Here is a 15,997-nt window from a genome sequence, read left to right as displayed (position 1 = left end):
TTATGCCTATAAAGTCCTAAATTCACTAGTAATTAGTAAAAACCCTCCTTATACTTTTGAATTTTAAATAAAACCCTTAATACTTTTTAATATTTAAATCATCCCCATTGTATCAAATTCATGCCTAATGGAATCTGTTTGAGTTTGGTTTGCCTCATGTGTTGTTAAGGGATAAAAATGACTAAAATGATTGGTATGTGATGCAAAGTTGCAAATCACTTTGCAAGGTGAGTCAAGAAAGGGTGGATTTTGCTCAAATGGGGTATTATTAAATTTTGAAAATAAGAAGGGTTATCACTGATTAGTTTTGTTTGGTGGGTTTTTTCAGAAATACCATGAGGGAAAGGGGGTATTTCAAAATATCCTGAAGTTTGCACTAAAGCCCAGTCTGATTAATGTACTCTTTTCAAGAATTGAGGGTTAGTTTGGTCAATTTATATTAATAGTTGGACTGATAAGCCGTTGAGTTAGTTAATGCTAGTCAAACATTTTGCCGGGAAACGGAGATACAAATATTTTCTAGACCAAAAGCACCCCATGTTTGGTCAAAAATTACAAAGGAGCTCCTTTGCATTTAAATTGTTGAAATCACTAAATTGCCCCTAAAAGCATATTTTCTTATCTTTCTGATGAGAGGCATTATGGGCATTTAGGTCAATTGGATGACTCATTACTAACTGTCCATATTTTCTCAACAAAGCTCTAAAAAAAAAGTTCACAGAAACCATTAACAAGAAGACAACAATCTTAGTTGCAGAAACACAAATACATTTTAATGGCGAGAACAAAGAACATCAAGAACTCTGTAATCACCATAAACCCATCTCATTTCTTTCATTCTCTCTCATTCTTTCCACCCAATTCACTTCTCTTCTCACCAAGAAAGACCCCAAGAACTCAAAGACTTTGTACATTTCCAAACCTCTCTCTCTTCTTTCTCTTCCTTCTCACCTTCTTCGTTTTCTTCAGAGTTTCGATACTTGGCTTCGTACCCACCTCTCGATACTCGGTTCCATGTTCTTCTTCTAGCCTTCCAACCACATTTCCTTCCTCATCTTTTTCATCTTCATCGTGTTCTCCTCTGCTTTTAACTTCTCTCTCAACCATCGCATTAGATGATGATGACGTGCCGAGGTTTTCAAGCCATGCGATGGTGCCGCTACCGTCTCATGGCTTTGTTGGGAATATAACAGAGGAGGAGAGAGAATTCTGGAGGCAACCCAATAGTGATGGGTACCGGCCGTGCTTGGACTTTGGCATTGGGTATTGTAGATTGTCGAAGAAGATATCCAAAGAAAAAAGGAGGTTTTTGGTTGTTGTCGCCTCAGGAGGATTGAATCAGCAGAGGAATCAGATTGTTGATGCGGTTGTCCTCGCGAGGATTCTTGAAGCTGCGTTGGTTATACCGATTTTGCAAGTTAATTTGATTTGGGGGGATGAAAGGTATGAAAACAAGAATACCCAAGTAAAATATTTTGGTTTTTTTTCTTCCATTTTCGATGAATTATGAATTACGGGTTCTGCCTGATGATTTTGTGACATGGGTTACTTGAATTTTGCTTTTTTGGGATTCATATTGTGATCAATAATAAGTTGTTAAAGAAAATGATTACTTTGCAGTGAATTTTCAGACATTTTTGACATCGAACATTTCAAGAGGACTTTACGAGCTGATGTTCGGATTGTATCATCTCTTCCCTCGACAAATCTGACTCCAAGACAATCCATTGAAACTCGAATTCCTCACAATGTTTCTCCCCTATGGATCAGAACCAAATTCTTCAAACGAGTAAGAGAAGAAAAAACTTAAAAGTCTATTATTCGTTAAGTTCTTTTCTTTGTTAGTTGTTTAATTATTCTAATCTGTATTCGAATATGAGCTTAACTACAGGGGAAATAATCAATTACCTGATATTTACGATTTCTGACATCTTTTAGCTAAACGAAGAAGGCGTTCTTATCTTGAAAGGGTTAGATTCTAAGCTCTCTAAGAATCTACCTTCGGACCTTCAAAAACTTCGTTGTAAGGTAACCATGCTTCTTGGCAACCCAAGTCTTAAAATATTTACGACATTTAACTAAGATCTTCAATTATGGTTATATTTAACACATAATTTTTTGGTGCAGGTAGCGTTTCATGCACTGAGATTCGCAGCTCCGATTCGAGAGCTCGGGAATAAACTTGCGAGGAGGATGTGGATTGAAGGACCATACATTGCCGTCCATCTTCGGCTAGAGAAGGACGTGTGGGTCAGAACCGGATGTCTTACAGGTTTAGGTCCAAATTTTGATGACGTTATTGCAAAGGAACGAGAATCTCGACCAGAGTTTCTCACTGGAAGGTTAAATATGAGCTATGAACATAGGAGACTTGCGGGACTTTGTCCTCTTAACGCACAAGAAGTTGCAAGGTATGTTCAGACATAATTTTCTGAGGTTGACATAAATGGGCTTTAATTCTTAGGATTGTAGTTTTGAAACTATGAACATCATCACAGTTGTAAGTGTGGTGCGGGAGTGTTATGGCCTAGGAGATCTGGTAGACGAAACAATCTACTTGATAAAATATCATGTTTCAGGCATGAAATGGGTTGAATATAGTAGCTCTAGATACAAATCAGACTCTGCTGATATGCCAACCTAGATCCAATATCGATCTATCTTGGATGTATGTCACGTGGCTTACACCTGACATTTGATCCGAACGGGTGTGACCCATGAACAAATACAAAGTAGGATCCACATACATACATATATAAAGAAATGAATCATGAAAAACAGTCCCTAGATTATGTCTTTCCTTGCGTGTGCGCCGGCTTTGGTGAGTAGAGAAGGGAAAAGTAGACCTGTGACGAGACGAGCTAAAGCATATGGGCTTCAAAGACAATCTCTTTCATTGTCCCATGGTAAAACCAACGAAGAAAGAGGAGTGGCGGTGGCAGGCTTTTGATTTCCGACGAGGATTTGAAGAAAAAAAAACCTGTTTTTAAAACTGATCTCCTTTCAATTGATCTGAACCAGACGAAAATGAATGTGGGTCAGCTTTAACTCGGCCTGAACACCCTCTTTCATATCCAAATCATATTAGTTTGGTGATCTTGGATCATCGTAGAATAAAGGATCTTCTTGGTCGGTGTCATTTCTAAGCGTGTGCTTATAGGACCGAGTCTCAAACATGCTTCTATTGCAGGCTCTTGAAGGCATTAGGTGCACCCACGAGTGCCCGAATCTACTATGCTGGAGGAGAACCATTTGGTGGCACTCAAGCACTTCAGTCACTAATGACCGAATTTCCAAATTCGGTGACCAAGGACATATTGGCCAACGAAGAGGAGTTGGCTCCTTTCATCAATAGGTCGTCAGCTCTTGCTGCCATCGACTACATTATTTCGTTGAGCAGTGATGTCTTCATGCCTTCCCATGGTGGGAACATGGGGCGTGCCATGCAGGTAGACACATTTTCTATACTTGGGCTAGTGGCCGAGTTTTTTTTTTTGTCAGTCTTACGGAACTTGAATTTGCTTCTCAGGGTCATCGTGCCTACTCGGGGCATAGAAAATACATAAAACCAAATAAGCGGGTGATGCTCCCTTTCTTTGAGGAAACCTCAATATCAGATACGGAGTTTAGTAGAATCATGAAGCAGCTACACAAGGCATCGCAGGGGCAGCCACAGTCGAGGAATAACAAGAGAGGTCGTGATGTGATTGCATATCCTGTGCCAGAGTGCATGTGCACACACTGAACCCTGCACCTTCGGATCATTGGACTATAGATTTTCACACTTTTTTTTCCATGTATAGTCGATTCATGATGTGAGCGATTCTGTCTCGACTAGAAAAGTGATTCAATGGTGGAAAAATCCAACTTTTGAGACCCCCACGTCAGTTACAATTCAATTAAGAAAAACTTTCACCATGTTTGGATTTCCATTAACTGGTCAAAATATTTAAACTGAGGAATCTAAAAAACACTTTTTATCATTTTTAATTTGATTAATATATAAATATATATCATACAATGGTACAAATATTTTGAGTAAGTTATCCTAATCATGTCAAATACTTTTAGTACTTTGTTACATGTACTTTGATACATGTAATTTGATGTTTGATGATCGTCCCACTTATTAGGGTTTTCTAGCATATGCCACGTCAGGAGAGTATGTCAGAGGGGGGAGTCAGAAAATCAAAAATCATATTTATCAAGTGTAATGATTTTTTGACGCCCTCCTCTGACGCACGCTCTCCCATCACAGAACCGTAGATCATTTGCCTCGAGATAGGCATAATCATAAATCTTTTTCTTATGTATCCCGAGGCAAGTGACTACAATTCTGTGATGGGGGCGTGTGTTAGAGGGGGGCATCGTACTACCAATACTCATTTATCAAACATGATTCTTTGAATTCAGTGCTTAGTTTGAATGTATTCAGACGCGTAGCATATATTATTTACAACACTTATTAGTTTTAATGGAAAATGGAGATACGAATATTTTCTTGACCAAAACCACCCTGTGTTCGGACAAAAATTTCAAAGGAGTCTCTTTGCCTTAAAGTTGTTGAAATCCCCCAAAGCATATTTTGTTTTCTTTATAAGGAAATAAAGTATTGGGGAGCATTTTGGTCAATTGGAAGAACTCCTCTTGAGATCTATTGAGGGTATTTTAGTCCTCTAATTTAATGATTCACTTAATTTAAAATTTTCTAATTTAACTGTCCATCTTTTCTCAGAAAGAAAGAAAAAAACTCTCAAAAAGGTCCACAAAAACCGTTAACAAGAAGAAGAATAAGATGACAATAGTTGCAGAACTCAAATCTGTTATGTGCCTAGAAATTTATTATCTTGTATCAAGATTTGATGCATCTTGATGTATTTTATTTTAATTATTCAATTAGTTAAGGAGTCTTAGGTAATGAGTAAGGGTAGTTACGAATTGTGTAGGAGTTATGGAGTTATAGTTATGGGGGTAGTTACTTGAATGAATAGGAGAGTGGGTAGTTTGGATAAGTGGGTAGTTATTGTAGTAATTCTTTGTATTTAAATTCATTATTAGACTAATGAAAAATATGCAGAGAAATTATTATTAAAATCCTATTGGATTTTGGAGATTCACCGTCTCGAATTGGTGGCCTAGGAGGTCCGATCTCCCTCGAACGAGATCAATCTCATTCTTTTTCTTCTTTTTTCTTATTTTTGTGATCTGATTTAAGTGGGTACGTAACAAAATCCATTTTAATGGAGAGATCAAAGAACATCAACAACTCTGAAACAACTATAAACCCATCTCATGTCTTTCACTCTCACTCATTCTTTCCAACCAATTCGCTTCTCTTCTCTCCAAGAATGAACCCAAAACCTCTCTTCATTTCCAAACCTTTCTCTCTTCTTTCTCTTCATTCTCATCTTCTTCACTTTCTTCCGAGTTTCGAAAGTTGTGTTCATACCCATCTCTCGATACTCGGTGCTACATTCGTCCACGATCCCTCTAACCACATTTCCTTTCCCTTCTTTTCGACTCCTCTACTTTTAACTTCTCTCTCGAAGTTAACATTAGACGATGAGAACTTGCCAAAGTTGTCTAACAATGTGATGGTGCCTTTACATGCTCATAGAATTGGTGTGAATATAACAAAAGAAGAGAGAATTTTGGAGGCAACCCAATGGTGATGGGTACCGACCGTGCTTGGATTTTGGTATCGACTATTGGAGAGCATCGATGAAGATATCCAATAAGATGAGGAGGTTTTTGGTGGTTGAGGCTTCTGGAGGATTGAATCAGCAAAGGAATCAGATTAGGATTCTTGAAGTTGCCATGGTTGTACCCATTTTGAAAGTTAATTTGATGTGGGGTGATGGAAGGTATGAAAACTAGAAGACACAAAAAAGTTGATAAATTTTTTTTTTATGAATTATGAACTATGGGTCTGTTTGATGATCTTGTGACATGGACTACTTGAATTTTTTAAACAGAACTTTTTTTTTTTTTTTTTGGGGGGGGGGGGGGGGGGGAGATTCAAATTGTGATTAATAATAAGTTATTAAAAAAATTATTCTTGAAAATATTGAAATACATGCAATGAATTTTTGGAAATTTTTGATGTCGAACATTTCGAAAGGACTTTACAAGCAGATGTTCGGATTGTATCGTCTCTTCCTTCGACACATCTGATTCCAAGACATGCCATTGAAACTCCAATCCCTCACGATGTTTCTCCCCTATGGATCAGAACCAGATTCTTCAAACCAGAGAAGAACAAAAAAAACTAAAAAACTTAGATTATTCTTTAAGGTCTTTTCTTTGTTATTGGTTTAATTCTTCTTAGTTCTAATCTATATTTGCATTTAAGATTGATGTTCTGATTTTATTTATTTGCAAACTTCCACCTTGAATGTGAGCTTGACTTCATGGGAGATATTTTCAGCAAAATGAAGAAGTTGTTCTTATGTTGCAAGGGTTAGATTCTAAGCTCTTTAAGAATCTACCCTCGGACCTTCAAAAACTTCGCTGCAAGGTAGCGATTCTTCCCTAAATCCCGAGTCTTAAAAAAGACAGTAAGCTATATACGATCATTAGTCACTGAGAGGTTAGAAATATATCTTTGTTCGAGAGAAAAAGAGTGAACATTCATTTGATCTTGATCCTTGTGGAGAGAAAAAGGAACTATACTAGATTTGTACGTATCTCCTGGTTCGGGAATAATTCGACAAAAGAAAGCTTTGGAAAAAATTGATAAAGTCGGGAAAACATGAGATAAATTAAAAAGTAAAAAAAATAATGATTTTAAGAATACAAATAAATAAAAAATGTATTTTATATATTAAATGAAAAATAATACTTAAAAAAATGCTAAAAACAAAATAATCCATGGTTTTTTGAAAAAAATCGAGATTAAATCACGATTAATCATATGATTTAATCGACAACTATTAAAATCGTGATTTTTTTTTAAATCACAGATTTTTGTCACTATGCTCCTGATAATATCCATAAATGACCTGTTTTTATGACATTTAACCAAGATCTTCAATGAATTTTCTGTTGGTAACGTTAAATGTGGTTATATGTCATGCCAAGAGATCAAGGACGGAAGCTAGCTAACAGTTTTTTGGTGCAGGTAGCGTTTCACACACTGAGATTCGCAGCTCCAATTCAGGAACTCAGGAATAAACTTGCGATGAGGATGCAGATTGATGGACCATATATTGCTGTCCATCTATGGCTAGAGAAGGATGTGTGGGTCAGAACTGGATGTCTTACGGGTTTACGTCCAAATTTTGATGACATTATTGCAAAGGAATGAGAATCTCGGCCAGAGTTTCTCACTGGAAGGTTAAATATAAGCTATGAACATCGGAGCCTTGTGGGACTTTGTCCTCTTAATGTGCACGATGTTGCAAGGTATGTGTCTAGACATAATTTTCTAAGATCACTGGTTGTCTCCATAACACGTGATCCCATTCGAAAAGGCCAAGCCTGAGCATGCGAGCCAAATTGTTGAACTGAAATATACCGAGCAGAGGCTGCAAACGGACAAACTTTCAAAAAAGATTGAACTTGAACAATATCCTTGTGCTCGGAGATTCTGTAGATCCCAACCAGTACAAGTTATGCCATTCCTTACTGAAGATAGCTCAGGCTGTGTCAAGGTCGCATTGAACTCGAACAATCACCTATAAAAGAAAAAAAAAAAAAAGACTCGAACAATCATCCAGCTTTGGCACATGAACCAGCTTGATAAGACAAGATATTTAAGGAGATCAAAGCTTTCCCTTCAACTGAATCTTCTTATTTAATGCGATATCTATTCTTACTAATAAAAAAGGGGTAGAAACAAGACATTCTCTGACAAACTAATCCCCAAACAGTAAAATCCTACCAACCTCACGTTAATTGTACTGAGACATTGTTGATCATACTCAAGTGCCGCATTAATGATGCATGGGGACAATCCCAAAGGATCAAGTGATTCAACCCGCACCCTTAATCTGTTGAACTCAACAAACTCATGCATCTTGTCTGGATCAATCGTGTGGCGACACCTGTCCTGGAGTTGTATAAAAACCCTTCTCAAAAGGTTGAGAAAGTGTTCATAACCCAAAATCCTATTCTAATGTACATTCCATCTCTGACTCTGCTACTGTTCATCGACTCTTTCACCCACTTAAAATCTCTCCTTCATTTTATATCCTCTTTCAACCTTTCTAGCTTCGTAATCGGAGTTTCATTGGTAGATACCACACCTATGTCTCTCCTCTCCTTCTCTCATCCTCACCGGTCATAAAGTCAAGTTGAAGCAAGTTCAACGCCAAGGACTATCCAATGAAGATGGAAGACAACAAAAGCCTTTTCAGCTGCTAGATTGGGAAGGAGCCATCATCACATCACAACACCAATCTCGAGGAATGGAAGGCCTAAAAAAAAAAACTTCCACAAACATCATCAATTGTAATTATGGTGCATGAGTGTCATGGCCTAGGAGATAAGGTAGATGAAACCATGAACTTGATAAGATGATCATGTTTCAAAATCAGACTCCGAATATGCCACGACCCAGATCCAATATGGATCTATCTCGGATATATGACACATGGTCTACAACTGACACTTGGTCCGAACATGGTAGAAAGTAGGATCCTCATGTGTAGATACATATATAATGAAATGAGTTGGGTGACACACCCTAGATTTGAAAAAAAAAATGTTTTTAAAGCTGATATACTTTCAATTTAAATCCAAACCCGAATAAAATGGTATTGGTCATCTCTAACTTGGTCTGAGAGCTCCGTTGCATATCCAAATCATAAGTCCCAAATGTGTTTCTATTGCAGGCTCCTGAAGGCATTAGGTGCACCCATGAGTGCCCGACTCTACTACGCTGGGGGAGAACCATTTGGTGGCACTCAAGCCCTGCAGCCTCTAATGACCAAATTTCCAAATTCAGTGACTAAGGACACATTGGCAAGGGAAGAGGAATTGGCGCCTTTCTTCAATAGATCATCAGCTCTTGCTGCCATAGACTACATTATATTATTGAACAGTGATGTCTTCATGCCTTCCCATGATGGAAACATGGGGCGTGCCATGCAGGTAGACACATTTTCTATACTAGGCCTAGTAGCTAAGTTATTATTTTTCGATCTTACAGAACTTGAATTTACTTCTCATGGTCATCATGCCTACTTGGGGCATAGAAAATACATAAAGCCTAATAAGCGGGTGATGCTACCTTTCCTTGGGGAAACCTCCATATCAGACACGGAGTTCGGAAGAATCATGAAGCAGCTACCCAAGGCAGCCACAGTCAAGGAATAAGAAGCAAGGCCGTTATGTGATCGCACATCCTGTGCCAGAGTGCATGTGTAAATGCTGAACCGTGCACCTTCGGTTCATTGGATGATAGGTTTTCACATGGTTTAGTTCTTTTCATCACGATATTTTCTTCATGTATAATAGATTCATGACCAGAACAATTCTATAGCGATTCAAACTTCAACATGTAACATGTAACATGTATTCTTTTGGAATCATTAAAGAGATTTCTAAATATTTATATTATTTTATCAAATTACTATAACATGCCATGCAAGATGAACTAATACAGATTCAAATAAAGACTTGAAGTAACTTTATTCTCAATAACACTACTATAGAGAGTCGTCAAACGATTCATAACAGACCAAACAACCTCATCTCAGTCACACAGAATTACAAGTAAACAAAAAAAAATTAATGCTAACGGTTCTTCAAGAAATCGGTCAGCCACTTTGCAGATTTCTTGGGGTATCGCTTGAGATCATCATTGTAATCAGTGAAGTTAAGTCCAAATCTAACATTGTAGGTTTCACCAGGATTTCCCCATTCCACGCAGTCCAACAGAGACCATATGAAGTACCCATTCACATTGACGCCCTCCCTGCACCCCCCACCCCACACCCAAAACAACATCAAAAATACAATTACAACTACACTCATCAATCATAAACCAATTCAATCAATGGACCCACTGATTGAATGGCTCAGATCTTATGTAACATTTAAAGGGGTGTGGGTCCATCAAGTGGTTAGAAACTTAGAATTGGTCAAAGCTAATCTTACTTTATGGCTTCTCGAACTGCATGGAGATGGCCAATGGTGGACTCAATCCTGTGATCGTCTTGCAATGCTTTCTCGAGAGGAATAGTGTCATCTCGTCCCTCGGGAACCCCTGTTTTATGGGAAATTCAGCCATTTCACATCCATATAAAAAATACTCCTATATATATGAATAATGCTGGAGTGACCTCAAGATTGGACCTCACACACACACCCTGACGTGAAAGTGTATGGAAATCATAGATGCTTTTCATCGAGATACGAGTGAAAAACATCTATGGTTCCTATCCACTTTCACGTCAAGATGTGCGATATGAGGTCCAATCTTGAGGTCACTCCAGCACGACTCTATATATATACATGTGTGTGTGTGTGTGAGGAATGCTATCGTCCAATGCTTAGTTACACTTATCTTTTTCAATAAAGATACATTTAATATCCTAAAGACCAAAATACCCCTATCTTTATCACTAATAGACAAATAAACGAGACTTAACTAACTACTAACCATTCTCAGTGATGAAGATTTTAGGATCGCAGTATCTGTTCTTGAAATAGATCAGACCCTCTTTTAGTCCTGGAGGATAAATGTAAATTTGGCCATGACCCCCACCAGGTGGCTGTGTTGGAAAAAAATAAAATAGAAAGAGAATTACTAAACTACCCATGGGTAAACAAGTAACATTTCATGATACAATGGCTATTTTGGGTATGAAATTAAAACTCAAATCTCATAAAAACATGGACATCTTACCAATGGGCCTATAGGTATTCCATCTTTGTCCACTGTTATGAAAACAAAAACACATAAAAAGAAGATTAGATGATCTTAACCATCCAATCTAATATTAGATTAGATTAAATTAGACTTTCGATGAACACGTACCTTTCTCTTCAGCATGTTGGTAGCTACCTGCGTCAGGATAACTATGGTCCAGACTTATAGGGATGCTTTTTGCGTATCTTGAAGTATAGTAATTGACCCCAATAAAATCGTAAGACCCCTTCACCATTTCTTTCTCCTCATCCGTAAAATGGGGCAGATGATCCCTTACGAGAGACCTCATTACAAAGGGGTAATCCCCAAACACTAATGGCTCCATCATCCTGATCAGACCAACAATGGTTACATTTATTAATTTCCTTAGGTTTTGTCCTACATGTGTACGCGGACTATATGTCTACTTAAGCATATATTACCATAAAAAATGTCATAAAACACACATACACACAAATATATGTTTAATCGATTGAAGGATCACTAACCATCCCATCATGAAGGCATTAGCCCTCTCTGCTGCTTCAATGTCTTGAGGCAAATCTGAATGTGGTTTAAACCATAGACACACAACTGAGAGACCGATTTGTCCCCTTTGTGTGGGCTAAAATTTAATCAACAACATAAATTAGCATTAAATAAGTTATAATAAAAATAAAAAAAAAGAGTACAAAATTAATCATCTAGGAAAAGCAAAGTTTAAATGTGCAAATCATAATTCTAAAAATTATGTCTAAAGCCATGTTTCTATTAAGAATATATAATAGAGATGTAGATTTCACTTATCACCTGATATTTTTCTCTGTAGAGTTTTGCAGCAGCGGCATGGGCTAATATGATATTATGGGTAGCATCAAATGCATCTGTTGATGGGTCACCAACAGGAGAAAGATTCACAAAATACCCAAATTTTCCGTAAATCTGTGGCTCATTGATTGTTGTCCAATGCTTAACTTTTTCCCCAAATTCTTTGAAACAAATATCAGCGAAATCTTTGAAATCATCCCTACATATATAGAATTAAGTCGAAATAAGAAAATTATAGATTATTGGAGATATGATGTATTGCATAGAGCCACGATAATATAACTCCCCCACATGGCATACTCAAAATACTCTCCTGACGTGGCATGTGCTAGAATCATAGATCTTTACTCATTGGGATACACAAGTGCACATATTTATGTGTATCCCGATAAGTAAAGATCTATGGTTCTAGCACATGCCACATCAGGAGAGTATTTTGAGTATGCCATGTGGGGGAGTCAGAAAATCATTACTCCTTGTAATAAGGTGTATAATGAGAAAATCATGTGATGAGCATACACAATCTTTCTATCGAGGAAGCCACGGTAGTCGTCTTGTAGAGCTTTGGGCAAGTCGAAGTGAAATAATGTCACGAAGGGCTCTATGCCTGAATGGATAATTTCAAGTTTCAAAGATCAATACCAAAGGTTGAAAAATAAATAAAGAAGGTTATCCCAACAAACAAAATATATATGTTCATACCATTATCGATTAATTCTTGGAAAAATTTATGATAGAAGTCGATACCCTCCTGGTTTATCCCACCACTTAAGTTCCCCTCTGCAAGTTTTCATAAGGAATAATTGTAATTAGTGAAAACAATGAGCTACTCTCCTCTTTTTTTTAATAATGGGGGTGTTCGGACTTACATCCCCAACTAGGGGGACCAGATGATCAGCCAGGGCCGGAGCCAAGGCATATGGGTCCCTCACCCACATTACACGCACCAAGTAAGTGAGGGAGCGCCCTCGCGGGTGGCCCCGAGGACATATTGCTCATACTGGGTATCGAACACACAACCTACAGACTCTCACTGCTTATTGGATCCGAAATTGCCATGGGCTACTCTTTTTACGACAATCAATAACAAGTGTTTATCGAGCGGTCCAAGGCAATCTAAAACATCAAATATTGTAGTTTTGGTGGATAACAAAGCAACTAGAAAAGAAAGTAGGATTAATGTGGTTGACATACTAGGCAAGATCCTGCTCCAAGAGATGGACATTCTGTAGACATCCAGACCTATGTCCTTGATCAACTTCACATCTTCCTGAGTTCATGATTAGGAAAATCCTTATTAGTTATCATCCATTAACTTAATGGGAGATGCCAACCATTGAATGTTAGCCACCTTAAACTATCATTCTTCCAAAAATACTCCTTGAAAATAATTTTATTTTAATTTTAAATAGTAGAAAATAAGGAGTATAATGTCATTTTCCAACAACGTTTTTTAAAATAATTTTGTGAGAATCTACGATATTTGTAATAATGTCTCGCAAAATGATGTTTTGTTGAATTTAGTCCCACATCGGACACTTATTTCCTTGTCTCTCTCCTTGTAAGCTTTTGGGTCCCTCCACTCATTCCTAATTGGTTTTGAGTTGGACCCCCAAATTTATTATGGTATCAGAGCAAGATCTGGTCACTAAGGTGTTGCACTAAAATATTACATAAATAGTCGAGTTTCTAACTCGAATTGCTACATTTCCCAGTTGACTCTGACAAGTTGATTGTCTGAGTTGACTCAGCAAGTTCATTACATTGAATTTGGTAGCCAAGTCACCTTGAAATTTAATCGAGTCAAGTCAACTCAACAAGTTCTAAGACTATGGGCTGAAACATATCAGGTGGGGCAACATGATATCAAGTTATCAACTATGGTGGATAACAAAACGGGTTGGATTTGATTCAGATCCGGATAAATCAGGGAATTAGATCAATTATACTTGTGTGGTCGGGTTCTGGATTTTGGTTTTAGTCCATTTCATATATTCTATACTTAAGTTAGCGAGCTACTATTGCCACACCAACTTTTACTAATACCTCACCAATTCCCATATAAATCACCAAAAAATTGCACACAGTTGGTGTGGCAATAGCAACTCTATTAGGTTATCTAAGAAAACCATTTGTTTCCTACACTTACCTTATATTTGTTGTAAGAGTCAACAGCGATCTCCATTCCAGGCCCTGTAAAAATAAAATGCTAATAAACACAACCAGATAAATAAAGATATCTTCCATCAACACACCAACTTTTACTAATAACACACCATAGACAATTGCATAATTTCAACAGGTTTGGTGTGTTGTAAGTAAAAGTGGGTGTGCTAATAGAATCTATCAAAGAAAGAAGATGGTTGTTCTGTTTACGAGTTGGGTCCTGAACGAAATTGTCCCATGTGCTTGGTCCTCTTCCTCCTTCTGTACCTGGTCCTTCTGTCTGCATCAAAGTAAATCATCCATCATCAATCACCAATCACCAATCACCAATCACAGAAAGAGAAAACACAAGTTAACTTGATGTACGCGTGTTTCTTGGGCCCCACAATTTGATGCACTATTACACCCAAAATCATTCGGATTGGTGATATATTTTAGAGAGCTACTATTGCCACCACCAACTTTTACTAATGCCACACCAATTCCTACATAAATCACCAATCACGTTTCTCCCATTACCAAAATGTGGGCCAAAGAGTGCCTCATAGCAAAATTTTATTCCTAAACATGAGAGAGAGAGAGAGAGAAAGAGAGAGTATGAACCTGAAGAGCAGAAGTTGAAGCCCCAAACTTAAAATCAATTGGAAAATCCTTCCTTGTGACATGATGATGATGTGGAAAGGGTACATCAACCTTAGTTCCATCAAACTTTTGTTGTGGTGACAAAGTTTCTTTGCTGAAACATCTTATGCTGAGTTGCTGTGGTGGAGAAAGAGAAGGAAAGATTCCTCTTGAAAGAAGAACACTGTTTCCTCTATGTAAGAGATTAAAAGGAGACAGAGATCTGGACTTCTGTAAAACAATTCTGTGGAGAAGAGCCATTGAAGAAAAAGATCTAGTGAGAGAGATTGACAGCTTTGCTCTATATTATTGACCAGTACCTCTATTGGCACCCCCAATTTTACTTATTACATCCCAATTAAAAATGATTGAGAATAAGTAAAAGTTGGGGTGCCAATAGAAATTCTATTTATTTATTTTTTTTATTAGATTTTTATTTTTTTGATTTTAAGATTTTACATGAACCTAATCATAATTATAAACAAGTACTGAAATTGTTTGAACGAGAATTATAATGTTTCCGAGCATTGAGATAATTATTTAAGGCAAATTAAATAATTTAAGAAATTGGGATGTAATAAGTAAAAGTTGGGGTGGTAATAACAGTTCTCTATAAATAAGTAAATAAAATTATTCAATTTTAGGGGGTAGGTAAGATAAAAAATGGACTGACTGAAATGACGTAAATGTCCTCATTTTCAATTGTTGATGCATCCCTTCACTTTTAGTCTTCTATGAGAGACAAATAGAAAATAATGTAAATGCCCTCACATCTTCAACCATCAGGCTCTTCTCAAAATCTGTATTATTCATCTTCAATCTTGGATTAAGGTTTTAAGATCATATTAGGCATTTTGGAAAGGTTGAAGAAGATGATTTTCTTTCTTTCTTTTTTTCTTTTTTTTTTTAAGAAAAAAAATTAAAGACTTATATATAGATGATTGAAATTACAATAGGTCAAAAAATAATTAACCCCAAAATTGAAGAGTTTTGGGACAACTGATTTCTCTTTTAAGAGAAATAAAAAATCAGTAATTTTTTTTAGAGTCCAACTAACCTTATTAAGATATTAAGATAGTGAGGAAAAAAAAGGCATTATTAAATCTCATCCAACATCAAAAAGACCTTGAGATTTGTGAAAAAATTCTTGACAAATCTCAAGGATTTTTTATGCATCTCAAGACCCTTTCGACAGTGGATGAGACTTAGTAAGGTCTTTTTCCTCACTATCATAATATCATAATAAAGAAAGGATTTCTCATTTTTTAACTAGAGATTTAACATTAGGACATTTTGGTCATTTTACGTTAGTCTGTTCCACGAGTAAAATAAGCACTATTTGCTGTCTTTATTAAAGACGACAACTTGATGTTATCCCTTCCTGTAAAGAATCATTAGATACTCTTTTTTGTGGATAAAATATATAATACAACAATAGAAAAATCCTTATGGTAGAGACAAAGATGGATAGAAAACTGTCCAACAAATTTCTAATTTTATTTCATTAACCCTACATTACTTGACCCA

The 15,997-nt window shown here is 36.8% G+C and overlaps 2 protein-coding genes and 1 pseudogene across 2 annotated transcripts; 2 read left to right on the top strand and 1 right to left on the bottom strand.

Moving 5' to 3' along the window:
- The first annotated feature begins 608 nt into the window (after window positions 1-608).
- Window positions 609-3,805, top strand: LOC147395083 (O-fucosyltransferase 37-like). The gene is made up of 6 exons (XM_086454206.1): window positions 609-1,443; window positions 1,621-1,789; window positions 1,939-2,028; window positions 2,128-2,411; window positions 3,191-3,449; window positions 3,530-3,805. Exons 1-6 carry the CDS (start codon window positions 776-778, stop codon window positions 3,743-3,745), a joined length of 1,686 nt encoding a protein of 561 aa, XP_086310332.1. The 5' UTR covers window positions 609-775; the 3' UTR covers window positions 3,746-3,805.
- A 1,271-nt stretch (window positions 3,806-5,076) lies between these two features.
- LOC147395082 (O-fucosyltransferase 37-like) lies at window positions 5,077-9,860 on the top strand (annotated as a pseudogene).
- Window positions 9,607-14,757, bottom strand: LOC147395081 (beta-glucosidase 13-like). The gene is made up of 13 exons (XM_086454307.1): window positions 14,453-14,757; window positions 14,060-14,129; window positions 13,833-13,876; window positions 12,878-12,953; window positions 12,386-12,463; window positions 12,203-12,290; window positions 11,666-11,882; window positions 11,365-11,480; window positions 10,985-11,205; window positions 10,853-10,884; window positions 10,607-10,718; window positions 10,102-10,210; window positions 9,607-9,919 (listed from the first exon to the last, which is right to left on the bottom strand). The coding sequence occupies exons 1-13, from the start codon at window positions 14,729-14,731 to the stop codon at window positions 9,739-9,741; spliced, it is 1,623 nt and encodes a 540-aa protein (XP_086310433.1). The 5' UTR covers window positions 14,732-14,757; the 3' UTR covers window positions 9,607-9,738.
- Between the last annotated feature and the right edge of the window lie 1,240 nt (window positions 14,758-15,997).

Source organism: Akebia trifoliata, chromosome 9, assembly GCF_017979445.1.
Source record: "Akebia trifoliata isolate Shusen 1 chromosome 9, ASM1797944v1, whole genome shotgun sequence".
In the NCBI taxonomy this organism is placed as follows: Eukaryota; Viridiplantae; Streptophyta; class Magnoliopsida; order Ranunculales; family Lardizabalaceae; genus Akebia; species Akebia trifoliata.
Note: the sequence above shows the minus strand (reverse complement) of the source record. Positions and strands in the feature narration are given on the sequence as shown.

Coding starts and splice junctions, on each gene's coding strand:
- LOC147395083 (XM_086454206.1), top strand. CDS start 776: ATGGCGAGAACAAAGAACATCAAGAACTCTGTAATCACCATAAACCCA. Junction 1,444..1,620: donor TTGATTTGGGGGGATGAAAG/GTATGAAAACAA, acceptor ATTACTTTGCAG/TGAATTTTCAGACATTTTTG. Junction 2,412..3,190: donor AACGCACAAGAAGTTGCAAG/GTATGTTCAGAC, acceptor CTTCTATTGCAG/GCTCTTGAAGGCATTAGGTG.
- LOC147395081 (XM_086454307.1), bottom strand. CDS start 14,731: ATGGCTCTTCTCCACAGAATTGTTTTACAGAAGTCCAGATCTCTGTCT. Junction 11,481..11,665: donor TCTACAGAGAAAAATATCAG/GTGATAAGTGAA, acceptor ATTAAATTTTAG/CCCACACAAAGGGGACAAAT. Junction 11,206..11,364: donor AATGCCTTCATGATGGGATG/GTTAGTGATCCT, acceptor TGGTCTGATCAG/GATGATGGAGCCATTAGTGT.